This window comes from Leptidea sinapis, chromosome 14, assembly GCF_905404315.1.
Source record: "Leptidea sinapis chromosome 14, ilLepSina1.1, whole genome shotgun sequence".
Classification (NCBI taxonomy): domain Eukaryota; kingdom Metazoa; phylum Arthropoda; class Insecta; order Lepidoptera; family Pieridae; genus Leptidea; species Leptidea sinapis.
Genome location: NC_066278.1, coordinates 11537487 through 11555200, shown reverse-complemented (window position 1 = coordinate 11555200; position 17714 = coordinate 11537487). Strand labels below are relative to the sequence as shown.

General features: G+C 32.9%; 1 protein-coding gene across 2 annotated transcripts in view; it reads right to left on the bottom strand.

The window, feature by feature from the left end:
* The window catches only part of LOC126967998 (putative fatty acyl-CoA reductase CG5065), a 50190-nt gene that overhangs the window by 9795 nt on the left and 22681 nt on the right, over window positions 1–17714 (bottom strand). For both annotated transcript variants that reach the window (XM_050812764.1, XM_050812762.1), the window contains exons 4-6: window positions 17383–17505; window positions 14647–14772; window positions 958–1108 (exon numbers count right to left, since the gene is read on the bottom strand). In XM_050812764.1, the coding sequence (XP_050668721.1) occupies window positions 958–1108; window positions 14647–14772; window positions 17383–17505 (400 nt within the window). The remainder of the gene's footprint in view (window positions 1–957; window positions 1109–14646; window positions 14773–17382; window positions 17506–17714) is intronic.

The following is a 17714-nucleotide window of genomic DNA, read 5'->3' as shown; positions in this document are numbered from 1 at the left end:
ATTCAGCCGCAAAGCAGTAATTTGTAAGCATTACTGTTTTTCAGTATGAAGGATACCGTAGCTAGTGAAATTACTGGGCAAATGAGACAAGGTGGCGAGGGCAGTAAGTGTAGTGCCGATCAGAATTTTTGGGTTTTTTAATAATCCTGAGCGGCACAGCATTGTAATGTGCAGGTCGTATCAATTACCATCAGCTGAACGTCCTGCTCGTTTCGTCCCTTATTTTCTTTTAAAAAAACTAAAAAGGGTGGAATGTCGTATTTCAGAAGATTGTTCATTTAAATTAACAAAATTTTGTAACTAACTTGACGTTTTTAATCATTGCGCTAAATAATTATATTTCAATTGCTAAAACAAAATGTTCTTGCCTTGTGTTCGCATCCGTCTCGCGCATGACGTAGTCTACTTCTAATGAGCTTATACAATAGACTTTGAACATTACTGCCACGAAATAAGGTGTTAATTTGAATGCATGTTTTAATCTTATCTGTATAAGATAATGTTTATGTGTATACAAAGCCGCTCGGATATTTTTTTGACGACCTTTTAATAGGCGATTGGGGGTTTAGTTGTTTATTGTACTTTAAGATGCTGAGACATCAACTAAGTACTAACTATTGATTCCAGCGACCGAATTTCACCACCGGACATTACGTGCATAGCACCACCTGCATCACGTTGGCGTCTGGCATTCCATAACCGCGCGTTTTGCCTGTGCGAGGTAAGAAATTTCTTACCTCGCACAGCCACTTTGTGGAATCATTTACCGGCTGCGGTTTTCCCGTACCGTTACGACTTAGGGACCCAGGCCGGAAACGCATTTCTTGACACTTGTTGTTACAGATATCTATGGGCGATTGCTTCACCTCTCCCCTTCCCGTGAGCCTCTTGCCTGTTTGCCCCCTCTTATATAAAAAAGAAAGTTAGTAAAAACGTAATTATGAGATTTAATCTTACCTAGAAGCTTCTTGAGTTCTTTTTTATTATGCTCTTTCTGGTTGTCATAGTAGTTTCCAATTTCTTTCAATCTTTGTGAGGGCTCATATAATACTTCATCAATTACTAATCTGTCCGGATTTGAAAATGCCGTTGAAATGTATACGAATTTCTAAAAAAAAAAGATTAAATAGTTATTTATGAGACTCATCTTATATATAAGAGTTGTTTGTTCGGCTTTTAAAAGTTTTCCATTCAAATTTTCATGTTTGTTTATTAGAATGAAAGAAAGAAGGAATAGAAAAATAATTTATTCTATCTGGTCAAAAAGAAAACACTTTTGAATGACAAAGATTTTATTACCACTTCGGAAAAGTTGAGCTTTAATAGAAGAAGTCGCAAGTAAGATAATTCTTGCAACTCTTTCAAATCAACGTTCACAACTTTATCGTTTTACAATTTATTTTCAATAAAATGTAAGAATAGTGATGCACCAAAACTACTCAAACGTTTTTATTTACTTGTGTAAGTTAAAAAATAAAGATAAATTATTGATTGATCTTAAAAACTCTAAACAGTAGATAAGGAGTGCAGTAGATGTATCAATTCACAATAACTGTAAATTAGTAATAAAATGTGAGTAATTTTAAACTAATAACTTAAAGTTTTGTAATATTTTCTATTTAAAAATAAAAGATAAAAATCCCTGAAGACAGGAACAACCAGGCACCACAAGTAGCACCCGTTCCCGGGCATAACGTATGGACCAGCCATCGCTTACATTTACATTAGGGAAAAAACGACCCGCCCCACGACGCACCGACGAGCACTCTATAACTGTATCATAATATACGACAGTATAACGTACTTAAAAATAATACTTATGAATTCTTGGTGCGGACTACTGAGGAGAAGAAACCACATACAGCCATATAAGTGTCAGTTAAGTAGAAAATTACCAACCAAATAACTATAATAATATTTTATGTAACAGTTGTATAAAGACGGTCAAAAACGCGAGTGGCGTGGGTTGCGATTTGAGCCGCAGGCTATGTAATTACCATACCTTACATAGATTTAGTTGTCTGTGGCAATATAAAACTGTGCTTTTTCGCGACATTATAGTACGGTAAAAAATGCTTTTATAGGCCATAGAGTATATATATCACTGCCTTGGAAGAATTCTGTCTCAACTCAAAAATGTTATTTTTTTTCGAGGAAGCTGATTGAAGTTTACTGTTATTACAAATTGTTATAACTTTTTACCTATTGTACTTTTATGAATAAAAATTAATTAAAAACAAAGAACATTTATCATTCCGTTAAATGAAGAAACACGTGTTATGATATGATCACTTCCGTGAAACAAAACTTATAAAAAATGAAAGAACTTCGACATACTTCCAGTTTACCAGTGGGAGGCTCCTTTGCACAGGAAGCCGGCTAGATTATGGGTACCACAACGGCCTCTATTTCGGCCGTGAAGCAGTAATGTGTAAACATTACTGTGTTTCGGTCTGAAGGGCGCCGTAGCTAGTGAAATTACTGGGCAAACGAGACTTAACAGCTTATGTCTCAAGGTGACGAGCGCAATTGTTGTACCGCTCAGATTTTTTGGGTTTTTCAAGAATCCTAAGCGGCACTGCATTGTAATGGGCAGGCCATATCACTTACCATCAGCTGAACGTCCTGCTCGTCTCGTCCCTTATTTTCAAAAAATAAAAAAAAAACTTTAAAACGTCTTTAGTAATTTTATGACGACGTATACAGACTCAATTTCGTAATGATACATATAAATTAATATTTTTTTAAATAATTAACGATGTTTTTTGGAATATCTCCGCATGCAAATTACAATTTTATATAAAACAATGTCATATTTCGGATTACGACAATAACACGTATTAATTTAAAGTCAAGAGGGGAATTAATTAATTATTATTAATTTATTAATTTAATTATTTAAATTCGGCCACTTTTAAACATAAAAAGTTATGAAATTAAACCAAGAATTAGAATGTACAATGACATATTAAGTCTTATGACTTAAAAATATACCTACAAAAGTTGAGAATTATCAATAAAATTAGGATTTTGTTGGTAGTTTTGATACCCATAGGTCTTGGATACCACTTTTATATAGAAACTTGCATACTAACAATATAATTTTCCAAAAAGTAATAAGAAAAAGAACACCTCTTATCTTCTGTCTGATTCTTGAAGTACCTACTAAAATCGTCACCTTTTTGCTCTTAATAGTGATTTTCATTATTATAACACTAGAAGTAAGGGATTGCTTGTAACTAATTCTAGTAGGCTTCATAAGATACAAAATAGCTTTAAGGGTAAATGTATACACTTCTATAATAAAGTCCCAGCCACTGTTCAGGCATTATCTATAAATAAATTTAAATGTTTTATAAAAAAATGGCTCTGTCGTAAATCCTATTACTCCACTGCTGAATATCTAAATGATCGGACAGCCTGGGACTAGATTATGATTTCTTTATAGCGATAGAAATGACTGTACAATATTGTATATTTTTATTGAAAAGAGCGCAAAAAAAAAAGAATGCTGGGAGAGTTTCTTGCGCCGCTTCTTCTCTTTCAGAGATCCATTTGTTTCCGAAGCGGTAGTAGTATCTAGTAGTTATTAGAAATGACATCAAAAAGAATTCTAAAGGAATCAATTTTGAGAAAATAAATGCGTTTTATGCCTTTTTATGCCTTTATTATATATATACTTTAGCTAACCCGATTGAGCCTTATGCAAAAACAGAACGTTAAACTTAAGACGTTATAAGGTTTATATTATATAGAGATCAACTTGGAATCACAAAACATAATGCATCAAAAATAAAATCAATAACAGTAGATTACATTTTAAAGAATAATGACGACCTGTATAGCCGAGTGGTTAGCGATCCTACCTACTAAGCTAGAGGTCCCGGGTTCGAATCCCGGTACGTGCAAGCAATCTATATAATGAATATGGATGTTTGTTTCCGAGTCATGTATGTTTATATGTATTTATTTATGTTTAAGTTAGTATATTGTATCAAATATATCAGTGTCTTGCAATCCATAACACAGGCTATATATATGCCTAATTAGAGGCACGATAATTTGTGTAATAAGTGTGTCAATATTATTATTATTATATTATTACATAGAATAACCAGTGACATCCAGGAATAGTGTTTTTTTCAAGAGTCCTTTTTTTCTTTTTCTTGTATAAGCTTTTGTCAGTGTAATATTATTCTCCAAATTTATTTTTGGTCTTCTCACCTTATCTACAACTTTTTTGAAATTGTGATAACAGGAAATTTTGTATAAGAAGGTGTAATTTAGGGTGACATCATCAAATTTTTTACCAGTTTTCTTAGCACTTCTTACTATCTAGGTGTGGTATTGATGTGGTGTTTATATTGATCCAGATCTAATGCTTGTTTGGATTTTCCTTTCTATTACCAAGTGAACGCTTTCACCCTCATTTTGAGTATGGCCCTTCATTAAATATTTATAAGACATGGAATTTATAAAATCGAGATGATGTGCGGCGTAAATATCAAATGCCATTATATAGTGAATAGTTTTGCTAACCACAGCAACCGTCTGAATAAAATACCAAATCCGACTTTGGATTTGGATTAACTTTTAGGTAGTTTAAATATTTATCGTTTCAAAAACAAAACATAATTAAGATTGGTTATCTTTTAAACAGTCTTATTAAGAATAGTGACAAAATTATTAGTCTTATTTGTATCTAATACGGTATTATTTTATATTACTACATTATTCTCATACTTTTTCTAAAGAAACATACGAAAGCAGAACGAATTAAACAAATCAGCACTGTTTTATATAGATTAGTGAACTAACACAAAATAATACACTTTTATAAAAAAACAACACATGATAGTATTCTTTCGCGATACGACTATTTTACGGAACAATAACCCGTCTTCACCCTAAAATTTACGTTGCAACTGGTGAAGCATCACTGTCAAAGATGAATGCGTACTTAAATCCACCAATGGCATAAAGTTTTATATACAGTCACAAGAGTTATAGCGATAAAAGTATGATCTTTATTGAGTAAATAAATTGAATCGTTCTCCGTCGCGTGGTCTAATAATCTCGAAATTGTGATAATTTGTAATGCTACACTATTCTTCCAGAGCAGCGATATTATATTATTACGATTTTAATGAAATTTAGTATACAGGTAGTTTCGGGGGCGGGAAATCGATCTAGCTAGGTTTCAATTTTAAAAAATTTAGTTTTATTCGTGTTTTAATGAGAAACTGCTACAATAACATTAGAATACACAGGTAAATTTCGCCACTATATACAAGACCTATAATAGCTCAGATGGGACATTGGGTGTTCCGGAAAGCAGAACACTCCGGTTCCAATCCTGATGTCCTATTAGTTCTTATTTGTACACTCTTAAAAATCCGAACAAGGCTCAATCGCCCAGGTTCTATTAGTGATTGTGGTGAAAGTATAGCATTTCGAGCTATGAACACTACTTCATCCTGTTACACATATCATTAAGTCTTATTTGTAGGTTGCTAATACTTGCTGTTGGTTATAGTTAACACTGTCGAGCCCTTTTGAACTACCACTTTTCTTTAAAGTTAAACAAGTTTTTTGGCATGGTGTGACGCATTATTTTGTTACTTCTCTCAGAAAAGTTCTTCTTATAGCTTGTACTTTTTTGTGTAGGTTCATTTATTCAGATTAGTAGTGAATAACGAGGATTGTAAGCGTATAAACTGTTTTCCACCCAAGAATTTTGAAAATATTGGCTTTGCTACATAGATGGCGGGCCGGCAGCCGTGAACTCATATCGCTCAGGGTCACTGGCATTTAGTGTCGCCTTAACAAGCCCATGCTAGCGGGCTTTACTTTATATGACACATTGCTATTATGGGAGTATACCATGAAATTAACAATTTCAATAAATAATATATTATCAAGACTCTCAAATACCGTCTCGCAATGTTGAAGAATGATAATGTTCAAACTATCTTCGCGCCTCAATAAGGCTGCTGGAAACCCAAGCGCTGGCAGCTATTGCGGTCAACTTATCAGCCTAGCTATCCAACGCGGAAATGCTGCCAGTATTCTTGGTACGCTTCCACGTAATGATAGTTTTAATTTTATGTAGTTATATATTCTATATTGCAAATATATATTTATAAGATTTGTCTAGTAATTGTAAAGTTTATAACAAAATAACTATTGGCACAATTATTAGCAGAGCTTAAACTTATATTTTACTGAATAATGGATAATAATAAACAGACATAGAGGTGTGCACAACTAATTATTCGTGTGCGATTTTCAATCAAAAGATAAAATATGATTTTTCTTATAAAATTACGCAATTCTTTTTATTATTTTAAGTGCATATTATAATATCTATTTTTTTGGAATAGTGTTTTTGAAGTCGGTTGTTTATGTTGTTAGTTTTTTTTAAATTTATGAATTTTAGTGAATTTGCAGTACACTAACTAAAATAATTTGTCTAAATATGTGTAGATGTACAAAATTTTGGAATGCAGCAATGAAAGTAAGCGCATTGCAATTTTATTACAGACAGAAATTGTGCCACAGATTGCACCGTTATTGTAAGTCGTTAAGGAGTTCCATTGATCATATTCGTCTACGACAATTATTTGACCATAACAATCTTACAGTAGGTGACTCAAATATACGGATAGCATAAAAAAGATTCGACCGCGTATCGTTAATTTGCGCCTAAGAATTAAAGAGTTCTGTTTCATTGTCATGGATCCCATAATCATAACCTAAACAAACTCTCACAAAACTACCTTTTCCTATCCTTTCCCATAAAAAAGGATCATCAAAATCGGTTGGCGGGATACTAAGTTACTAGTAAATTTATCGCGCACATACTTATAGCAAATTTAAGACTTTTATGGTTTTCTCATGGATGCCATTGTCAGATCTGGACCAAATTGCAAAGAACCAAGCTTGGAAAGCTCCAGAATTCATATAAAAAAAGATTTATCAAAATCGGTTCACCCAGTCGAAAGTTCTGTAGTAACAAACACAAAAAAAAGAACATACCAACGAATTGAGCATATCATCCTTTTTTGAAGTCGGTTAAAAAGTGAACTTGCCATTAGGGCACCTACTTGAAATTGTGTAGTGTTAGTTTAGCTCGTATAGTAGTAGTATTTAACAAAACAACGGAGCGTAATAGTTATAATTTATGCAACTGTTGAATAATAAAGGGTATTAAAACATGAAAGAATCACATGAGTGTTTTAATACCTAATTATCAACAGTTGCATACAAGACTTTATCTTCACCTAGAATATGAATCCTCTAAAAGATTCTGGAACAGTTAGCTTACTGCTAACATTAAAACACAGTCCTAGTAGTAACCTCATATAATTCATTACTAATTATATACAAATAAACTAATTATTAATGAAACAATTATTTATTTTAGTAGTAATTTACATTTTGCACACTGTAATAATTAAAATTTACTCGAATATTCAGCGTTTAAAATGAATCGCTCAGTTTTTGTAAGAATTATTATATAATTTTGCCAGTGCCAATTTTATATCTGAAGTTGGTTGAAATCGTTTAAATTATTTAATTTAGCTTAGTAATGAAATAACTTTAAATGATATAACATTAATTGGTGAATAATTTGCTTTTAATGAGATATATTTTTAAATAGCAATAACAATTTGAATATCTAACATAATTGGTTAAGTTCTTAGTTTCATCTCTTAATTAATTACTACTATTCTCCTTACTACAATTCTAATGTTTTTTTCTATTTTATGGGAATTGGTACCGATACGATCTCATTGGTCCACCTGATTTTATTTATTTATTCATGTATAGGAAACAAACAGTATTATGATACTTAAATATAAACAAATCTTAAAACTTACACTTTCACCAGTGAAGTTTCCAACAATTTATAAGACACTTTTAGTTAAAAGGTAAGCAACGGTAAGATAAAAACCACAAAACAAAAGTAATACAAATTAACAACTAATTACAAGCTATATAAGTTACACAATACTATACACGCCTATTATACAATACTATAATGAATTAGTTACAAATGAGATAAGTATTCAGAAAAAAAATGTAAGAATGGGGTTAAAAAAAATCAGTAATTATTTAAATTATCACAAACCAATGATCTGAAAACATTTAACTTTTCATGAAATATGTCAATATGACTGTATGCTCTATTATAACAGCTACATGCCCGAATTATAAACCTGTTCTTTCCATGTACTGTTCTCGCATAGGCAACATCTAATACATCTTTACATCGGGATGTAGGCCTTCTGCAGTGTGTCTATGGGTTCGACGGTCTTTCAAAGAACTTAAATCGTTCGAGTGAAAATTAAACGCGGGATGTAAATGTTGTCGGAATTCTAAATGCTTAATGAATTTATTTTGAATACGTTCCAAGCAGTTTATATGAATATTATAGCACGGGTTCCAAACAACTGACGCATACTCAAGATGTGACCTGACAAAAGCATTGTATAAAATTAAATATGTATGCAATTTTTTAAACTCACTTCCCTGCCTTAAAATGAAACCAAGCATTTTATACGATTTATTAATTATACGATCATAGTGGGTTCTAAATGTGAGTTCACTATCCAGGATTACCCCCAAATCTCTAACCTCTTGAACTCTTTTTAATTTTGTGTCATATATCTGATAATTATACAGTATTGGATTAGATTTTCTTGAAAAACTTATGGCACAACATTTTTCAATATTTATAGTGAGACCATTTTTTACGCAGTAATTACCAAGCTTATTCAAGTCAGTCTGGAGCAGGATGCTATCATCTGAATTCTTAATTTTTGTAAATATTTTATTATCATCAGCGTATAGAAGAGAGCTTGGATTCCGAAATATATTGTCTATATCGTTGATGAAAATATTAAATAATAAAGGGCTAAGATGAGATCCTTGGGGAACGCCAGAAGTAATGGGGACAAAGTTGGAAGCCTTTAATCGTAACTGCTTGGGTTCTATGTGTAAGGTAACTTTCTAGCCATCTTAGAAGGTTGCCAAGGATAACGATGCCAGCTAATTTCTTAATTAATATAAAATGAGATATTTTATCAAAAGCTTTTGAGTAATCAGTATAAATGGCATCAACCTGATGTCCTTCGTCCATAGCCCTAATTACTATATCCACTAATTCACAAAGATTGGTCTCAGTGGATCTTTTGTTAAGAAAACTGTGTTGGTTTATTGATAAAATATTTCTTACAGCTGGGTAAATAGTATCATAGATTATTTTCTCAAATAATTTAGGAATAGTATAAAGTGTTGATATATTTCTATAGTTTTTTATATCGTGTCTATCACCGCTTTTTAGAATTGGAGTAACGTTACACATTTTCCAGTAATCTGGCATAAAGCCTTGTTTTAAAGATAAATTGAACAGTTACGCAAAAATATAGGATGAATACCATGTGGACCGGTTCCTTTAGATATGTTTATATTTATTAAATATTTTTTTACTAAAGGGGTGGTACACTTTACAGAGCAAATGTCAACTAAATGAGAACTTTCAGTATCTGAGTCTAGGTACAGAGTGTTATTATGTGATTCAAAGACAGATAAAAAGTAATTATTGAAGAGCTCAGCAATATGAGCGCCTTCTGTAGCTGTTTGATTGTCCAGATAAACTGTCTCAGGAAACTAGGTGCTATTGATTTTTTTATAAAAGACCAGAAGAATTTTGAATTTGTGCCTATGTTATTCTCTGCTCTATCCAAAAATTGATTGTAACATGAAATTTGTGTTTCTTTCTGAATGTTCCGAAGCTCTGAGAAAAGTTGGTAATCAGATTCTCGACCATGAATTTTCCTTTTTCTATGAGCCTTTAATTTATTTTTTATTATTTTGATAAGTCGTTTATTGTATATATACGTTGTTTATAGGTATATATGTGATTGCTTAACTTGTTTCAGGGAAACGTATTGATCTATTATAGTGTTAATAATGTTATAAAACTTATCAATTGATACTGCGACATTGTCAGAGTTTAATTCAGTGTACCAGTAAATTTTAGAAAGAGCATTATTAATCGCGTCATAGTCTGCATGGTGAAAACGGCATACTAGCCGCGGTGCGGAAGGGAGACAAGATGTTTCCTGTTCCAATGCGCTATGTATTACTAATGCCGGGTGATGCTGTGCATCCTCGCTTATCAGTGGTTCAGAACAACGTGAAACAGAGCAAAAAAAATTTGTTATTACTAAGTCTAGAAGTCTACTATTATTATTTAGGATGCCGTTAAATTGATATAATCCAGCGAAACAAAGAAAAGAGTTTAAGTTATATTCTAGATTTCCACTAGACGGATTTACTATTGACAATGCATCACTGAATACATGATTTGGAGTCTTATCCCACCTAGCATTACTTATGTTGAAGTCGCCCAAAATTAAATATCTATCATTTGAATTATTCATGATTATATTGGACAGGAATTCGAAAAGACCTTGTTGTCCGTCGAGCTGTTCAGGGCTATGTGGAAAGTATGCACAATATATCTTCAAGCATTTCAACACGGGTGCTTTAGACAGGACAATATTGACGAAAACAACCTCTGCGTGCGGCAAAGACGGAGGCGTAGCGGAGATGTCGCGCTCGTCGACGTGCAACGTGCGGCGCACGGCCACCAGCACGCCGCCACCACGACCCGCTCCCTCGCGGTCCGCGCGATATACTAAGTATCTTGAATCGAAAATTGCGTAATCAAAAATTCCTGGCAGAAGCCATGTTTCTGTCAAACAAATAACGTCATAATCATTTGAAAGTACACTATTTAAAAAGGCATGTGTTTTGGTTCGTAAACCACGAACATTTTGATAATAAACCTTAATACCCATAATTAAAATAAATAGTAGATACTTTATTTCTTATTAAGAGAACTGTTTGAGATTTATTATTATGAATACAGAACACTAAAATTTTTGGACTATATGTGACTAATAATAATTTCAAATGAATTAAGTATTTTTTAAGGTCGTAACCAGAGCATATTTTCAAAAAATTGTTTGTTAAGCACTGCAATGATGTAATAGAGAGTAATTTATCTATTAGAAGGAAGGAAATTATAGAAGCTAATTCTTGTAATTTAATTTGGTTCAATGATTTATAAATTTTGCCTATGTTTTATGTGGAATCTGCCGGCCGTACTTTGTCTTCATTATGAAATGAGTCTAGTTGATGTAAATTGTCTTCAATATTCAAATTCAAATATTTCAATCCAAAAATCGGATATAAAATCACTTATTGAACGTTAAATCTACCATTCATTCGAAAATGTACACCTCTGACATGAGAAGAACGGGCGCAAGAAGATCAGCGCGCTTCATCTTTTTTTTTTTTAATTTCAATTAAATTGTAATCAGGCAAACTAGAAAAATAATGAAAATAAACATTTGAGTTTGTTTTCATCACATTCAATACTTTTTTTTTGTCATTATCTATCTTCCTGTTCTCTCGAAATTGTTGAAGAGTACTTCCACCTTTGCACAACACGCCGCAAGTTAGATTATCATCTTCGCCGTCTGAATGTGTGACGTTTCTCCTCAGTGCGGTATTCCAGCAACTTTCAGTCCAACTAAACTGTGGAATGAGCTGTGTTTCCAGGACAATATTAAGTAGCTTTAATAAAAAGAAGCTATAATAAAATCTTATCGAAATATTGAATGTGAAAAGTTTATAGTCTTCTGATTGTAAGGGTTGTCTTCTGTCAATATACTAGTATCCTGTGCAGGCTTGTCTACATGTAATTAATATTAGTTGGCAAATTAGCTTCGTCAACATTAATAATGTCTATGTTGCTGTTGAAGGCTTCATTTGGACAGTCAACCATTGGACAGTCATGTTTTCTTGTTTTATGTAATTTAAGGTGTCTTGTCTGTGATAAAGACTTCTCACAAATATCACATTTGAAATTTCTAATGCCCGTATGTTTTGAAATATGTCTTGTGAGATCACTTAATGTAACAAATCCTTTTTATAGACTACACATATATGATCTTTCTGTCCTTTGTGTGCTTTTATGTGTGCTTTTTATTTCCTTGAGCTGAAAAACTTTTGCTACATATTTCACATTGAAAAGGTTTCTTCCCTGTGTGAAGCCTCATATGTATTGTAAGATTATGTTCCTGTGTAAAACTTCTTGAACAAAACATACAAGAATATGGTCTATCCCCAGTGTGTGTTCTTATGTGCATATCCAATTGAGACTGACATCGGAATTGCTTCTGACAATTGTAACACTCAATTATCAATATGACTTGACAAACATCAAAAACGTACGCCTATCTCAAAACCAGCAACGCTCTTGTGATTCATATTGAAGGGAATTCCTTTATCCCCCTTTTCATAAAAAAGCCTTCATGAAAATTTCTTGATTTTGTTACATCTCTTTCTTGGTTATAGGTTTATTATATATAACTTATATAATATTTAAGTGGTTACAACGTATAATGATGTCATGCGAAACAAATAAACTCGTTGGCTCAATGCTAAACTAATATAAAACAGCCGTTCTAGAAAATCGTATTTTTCTCGTTAATTTTTCATCGTTATATCATATAGTATGGACAGAAATTACAAAAATTACCAGGAAATATTTTTTTTCTTATTTTTAGTACCTATATATTATAATAATTTTGTAATGCTTTGTTTATTCACAAGCGTAACTTTTCCCACGTTAATGAAAGATAAAAAATTGAGCAAAAACAATGCAATTACAATATTTTTGACTTTATAAGTCACTGTGACCGTTGAATGATGTGTTCATCTTTAATTGTTACATATATCAGAATTTTAGGCCTCCTCCAAAGATCTATGGAGGCCTATGTCGAAGGACAAGCTGTTAAAAATATAGTAAGCAATTAGTGAAGGATATATATTTAAAAAAATGTTATTATTAGTATCAGCAATCAAGGCTTATTTTATTTATTTTATATATCAGAATTTTACCTAGCTAAAGTAAATATAAATTTGTAATATATGTAATGTTATATGTTATATCATCCCCACCATCTGGATGTGTGGCGGTCCTCCACAGTCCGGTTTTCAAGGAGCTTTCTTCCACGTACTACAAAGTTGTGGAATGAGCTTCCTTGTGCGGTGTTTCCGGGACGATACGACATGGGAACCTTCAAAAAAAGCGCTTTTTTACGTGGTTGGCGGCATTCGAACACGCCTTATAAAGAATCTTTGAGTTTGAATTGGTCAAACAAGGAATTTCGAAGAAATTCCGAAAAAACACTGTTTTCGGCTTTGTTTCGTCACGATAAATCACGAATGAATCAACCGATTTTGACTTCCTTGTTAGCGATCGACGTGGTGTTTTGTTTGATGTTAAGAGCTGATTAGTTTTTATAATCGATCGGTAAAGCCGTTGAAAAGGTTATTCTAAAAAAACCACATATGAAAAAAAACATTCCTACTTTATTTGAGATTTCTTATAATCGGTCCGAATCGGTCCAAATTCTATTAAAAATCTTAGTTTGGTCAAGCCCTTTCGAATGGCGCCAACCGCGATAAAATCGGTTGAGCCATTCAAAAGTTATAAGAGGTTTACATAAATACATACATACATACGCACACAATCGTGGGAATAGTCAGCATCGAGACCTGATTAAAACTCGACTTTCGAAAAACCGGGTAAAACCAATAACTTCCCGAATTATCATATTGATGTTGGTGGCAAGTTAAACATTCAAATTACGAGTTAAATCATATATAGCTAATGTAATGTAATATAAATTTCAATACAAAATATTATATTGATTCTAGGTAGTCATTATTAATGACCTCCAATTTCAAATTATTGTAAAGAAAAATATTTAAGGCGGCTGTCCAAAGAAATCGCCAAAATAGCGCATAATTGAAACCATTTCATGACGGTTTATACGAGTATAAAGCTTATATTTTTACAAAAAATAATAATATATCTACAGAATATGAGAATACAATTCATATTTTCTTTTAATTTCTATTTTTTATAGATAGTGCGAAAAAACTCACCATTATATCCAATTCCATTCAATCTCGGTCAAAATTTGTTAATTGTAAACCACTACTATTTAATATGACAGTTTTGTTAGTTTTGTTAGGAAAAATGTTTTACGTTTGTAATAAGTTAAAAATGCTTCTAATTATGAATTAAAACTATGGCGATCATGTGCGAGAGAGATAACCTATCTCCGCTCGATTCCTCAAGGCCGTTGGCTCGGTCCCCAGCCTTAACAACGGAGTTATGAGTTAAGAAACATACAAGTGGGAGGCTCCTTTGCCCAGGATGCCGGCTAGATTATGGGTACCACAACGGCGCCTATTTCTACCGTGAATCAGTAATGTGTAAGCATTATTGTGTTTCGATCGGAAGTTCGCCGTAGCTAGTGAAACTACTGGGCAAATGAGACTAAACATCATATGTCTCAAGGTGACGAGCGCAGTTGTACTCCCTCAGAATTTTTGTGTTAGTGCATTGTAATGGGCAGTGCGTAGCAATTACCATTAACTGAATGTCCTGCTCGTCTCGTCCCTTATTTTCATAAATAGAAACATACAAAAAGAATAGGGTCGAATCGAGTACCCCCTCCTGTTTTTGAAGTTGATTGAAAAGTAAGTACTTACGTTTATGTTCTTTAATTTCTTGCTTAAGCTTAAGACTTTCCGCGTACCACCGACATTGGCATCCATTGTTGTTTTAAATGTGTTTGCGAATTTCACTGTTGCTGCAGAATGAAATACAACGGAAACCTGTAAATTTAAATTAATCTATCATCTATTTAAATAAAAACGTATCTAACTTAAATGATTTTAGTCACGCAATTACTTATTTACTACTTAGTAATGGAAGATTTGGTCAGATAAACTTTTTTCAGTTCTTACTGATCACTTTGTACTAAACGTAGGAGTATGCGAAACGAGCGGGGCGATCGGGGGACAGATACCGGCACAAACTCGTTCACATTACTCCGGTCCGGTGGTTCTACCAGCACTGCGTAGTGACAAAACGCTCGGTAAAAATGCTGGACTCGGGATAGTGTGAATAGCTCTATAAAAATTGTAAGGCCACAAGCACTTCCAGAAGTTTTACCGGCCCGGTAGATTTGCCGGTCCGGTGTAGTGGAAACCCGGCCTTAACATATTTTCCGATTGTCGTATTTTATACTTTTATTTTATTGTATTTCTTTATGACAATAAGGGACAAGATAAGCAGGACTTTCAGCTGATAGTAATTGATACGCCCTGCCCAATGCAGTCACTCAGGATTCTAGAAAAACCCAAAAATTCTACAATTCACTACAACTACGCTCAACACCTTGCTTCATTTTTATTTTTAACATTTTTGTTAAGATTAATTTGCCCATTAATTTCGCTAGCTACGGCGCCCCTCAGACCAAAACACAATAATGTTTACACATAACTACTTCATGGCAGAAAAAGGCGCCGTTGTGGTACCCATAATCTAGTGCAAAGGAGACTCCCTCAGGTAAAATCTGTGAGTGAATATTTTATTCATCTCAATATTTAAAATAAAACTGAGTCATCAATATTTTAATATATATATTTTATTTTTAATTTATTCTTTGGTTTTAATAGTGCCATCATGCCCATTCGCTGCTATCCATTCTGTAACCGTGTTATCTTAATTGTTACCAATGATAGGCTTCTTTGGTTCTCAATGGTGTGACTACAGTGTGAAAGGTTCGGGGGTTATATAATAGTTGGTTTAACATAAAAAATTATCTACGGTACGGTTTTCAATAAAATTTCTTCCACCACCAAACAAGGTATCCAAATAGACTCATAATACCCTTCTGTAGAACTGCATCTTTAAGAAGAAATTGTTACAGCATGTCAATGAAAATATATAATAAATTGCCCAATGAATTGAAAGATTTACCTTTCAAAGTTTTTAAAAGAAGACTGCATCAGTGGTTAATAAACAAGTGCTTCTATAGTTTAAATGAATTTTTCAATACAAAATGAATTATTATTATGAATTAGTCTCTTTGATAATAGTATAATATGTAAATTATATACTTTTATAGTGTAGAATTTGTTAACATTTTACATAGGTACTAAATGAATTATAAAATTATTTTCGTCTTATATTATAATATCTTTAAATTTAAATTTTATAAATATTAATGATAGAATTGTGAAATCCGATATGTTTCAGTATAACAGTAGTGTTGGTATTTAGTCAATTTTATAACATACTAGTGGACCCAACAGACGTTGTCCTGTAGACACGTCTTAAATTTGAAAAATCGGCCGAGCAGTTAGGAGGAGTTCACTAACATACACATGAGCAGGAGAATTATATTATATGGACGGAATTGAGAATCTAAACCAATCTCAAATTGACTGAAACAAACAAAAAAATCATCAAAATCGGTCCAGCCGTTTAGGAGGTAGTTTAATTGTGAATCTTAACCATTCTCGAATCCACCTGAAGACACACAACAATCTAAAATTCACTGGAACACACAAAAATATCATCAAAATGGGCCCAGCCGTTTAGGAGGTAGTTCAATTGTGAATCTAAACCATCCTCGAATCCCCTTGAACTCACACAAAAAATTTCATCAAAATCGGTCCAGCCGTCTAGGAGGAGTTCAGTGACATACTCACGCACACAAGAAATATATATATAAAGATTTTGAATGTCAATTGACGAAACATATTGGATTATCAATAATATTATGTTAACATCTTAAGTACAATGTTTTTTGCAAATAAAATTTCATTTCATTTCAAACTGTTCGTTCCGATTTGGTTACTTTAGAAACAGTAACGCTCCTGTGATCCCTTTGGCGTTGAATGAGAATATGGGTGGCAGTGATCACTTAACATCAGGTGACCCTCATTTGTCGTCCTCTTCTATAAAATGGAATATTTAAGATTTTTTAATGAAAATAAGGGATGAGACGAGCAGGACATTCAGCTGATGGTATTGATTAATACGCCTTTCCCATTGCAGTGCCGCTCAGGATTCTTGAAAAACCCAAAAATTCTAAGTGGACCTACAATTGCGCTCATCACCTTGAGAAATAAGATGTTAAGTCTCATTTGCCCAGTAATTTCACTAGCTATGGCGCCTTTCAGACCGAAACGCGCTTACACATTACTGCTTCATGGCAGAAAAGGCGCCGTTGTGGTACCCAAAATCTAGCTGGCATCCTGTGCAAAGAAGCTTATGATATCGTTAATGGCTACGTTTGACAATCATACGTCATGTGCATGAAATATCATTTTAAAATTGTGTTCTGAGTGATATAATAATATCACTCAGAATAATATACTTATAGGCAAAGACATTTTGAACGCTATTTTAATGAAACAATATTTTCTACACACCTTATTAATCAGTGTTTCCTCATCCTGTGATTTTATGCCCAGTTCGGGGGCTGTGATATCTCCCTCTACCGGAACTAGTTTTTTCAAATCGTCTGGCCTTGTTTGTTTCAGTTTTGTAAAAAGCTGAAAAGTGTGTAAATAGTAACTTCACTTTTAATATGTAAGCATTTAATTTTATCAGTATAATCCAATAAATAAATAGTATATTATTCAAATATAATTTTAAAGCACTTAGATTTATCAATACACAATTTTTTAAAGATTGAAATATAACTTTAAAAGAAATTAAAACGTTTGTTTCTCACCAAACTAGCAAATTGTTGGTAAAATTC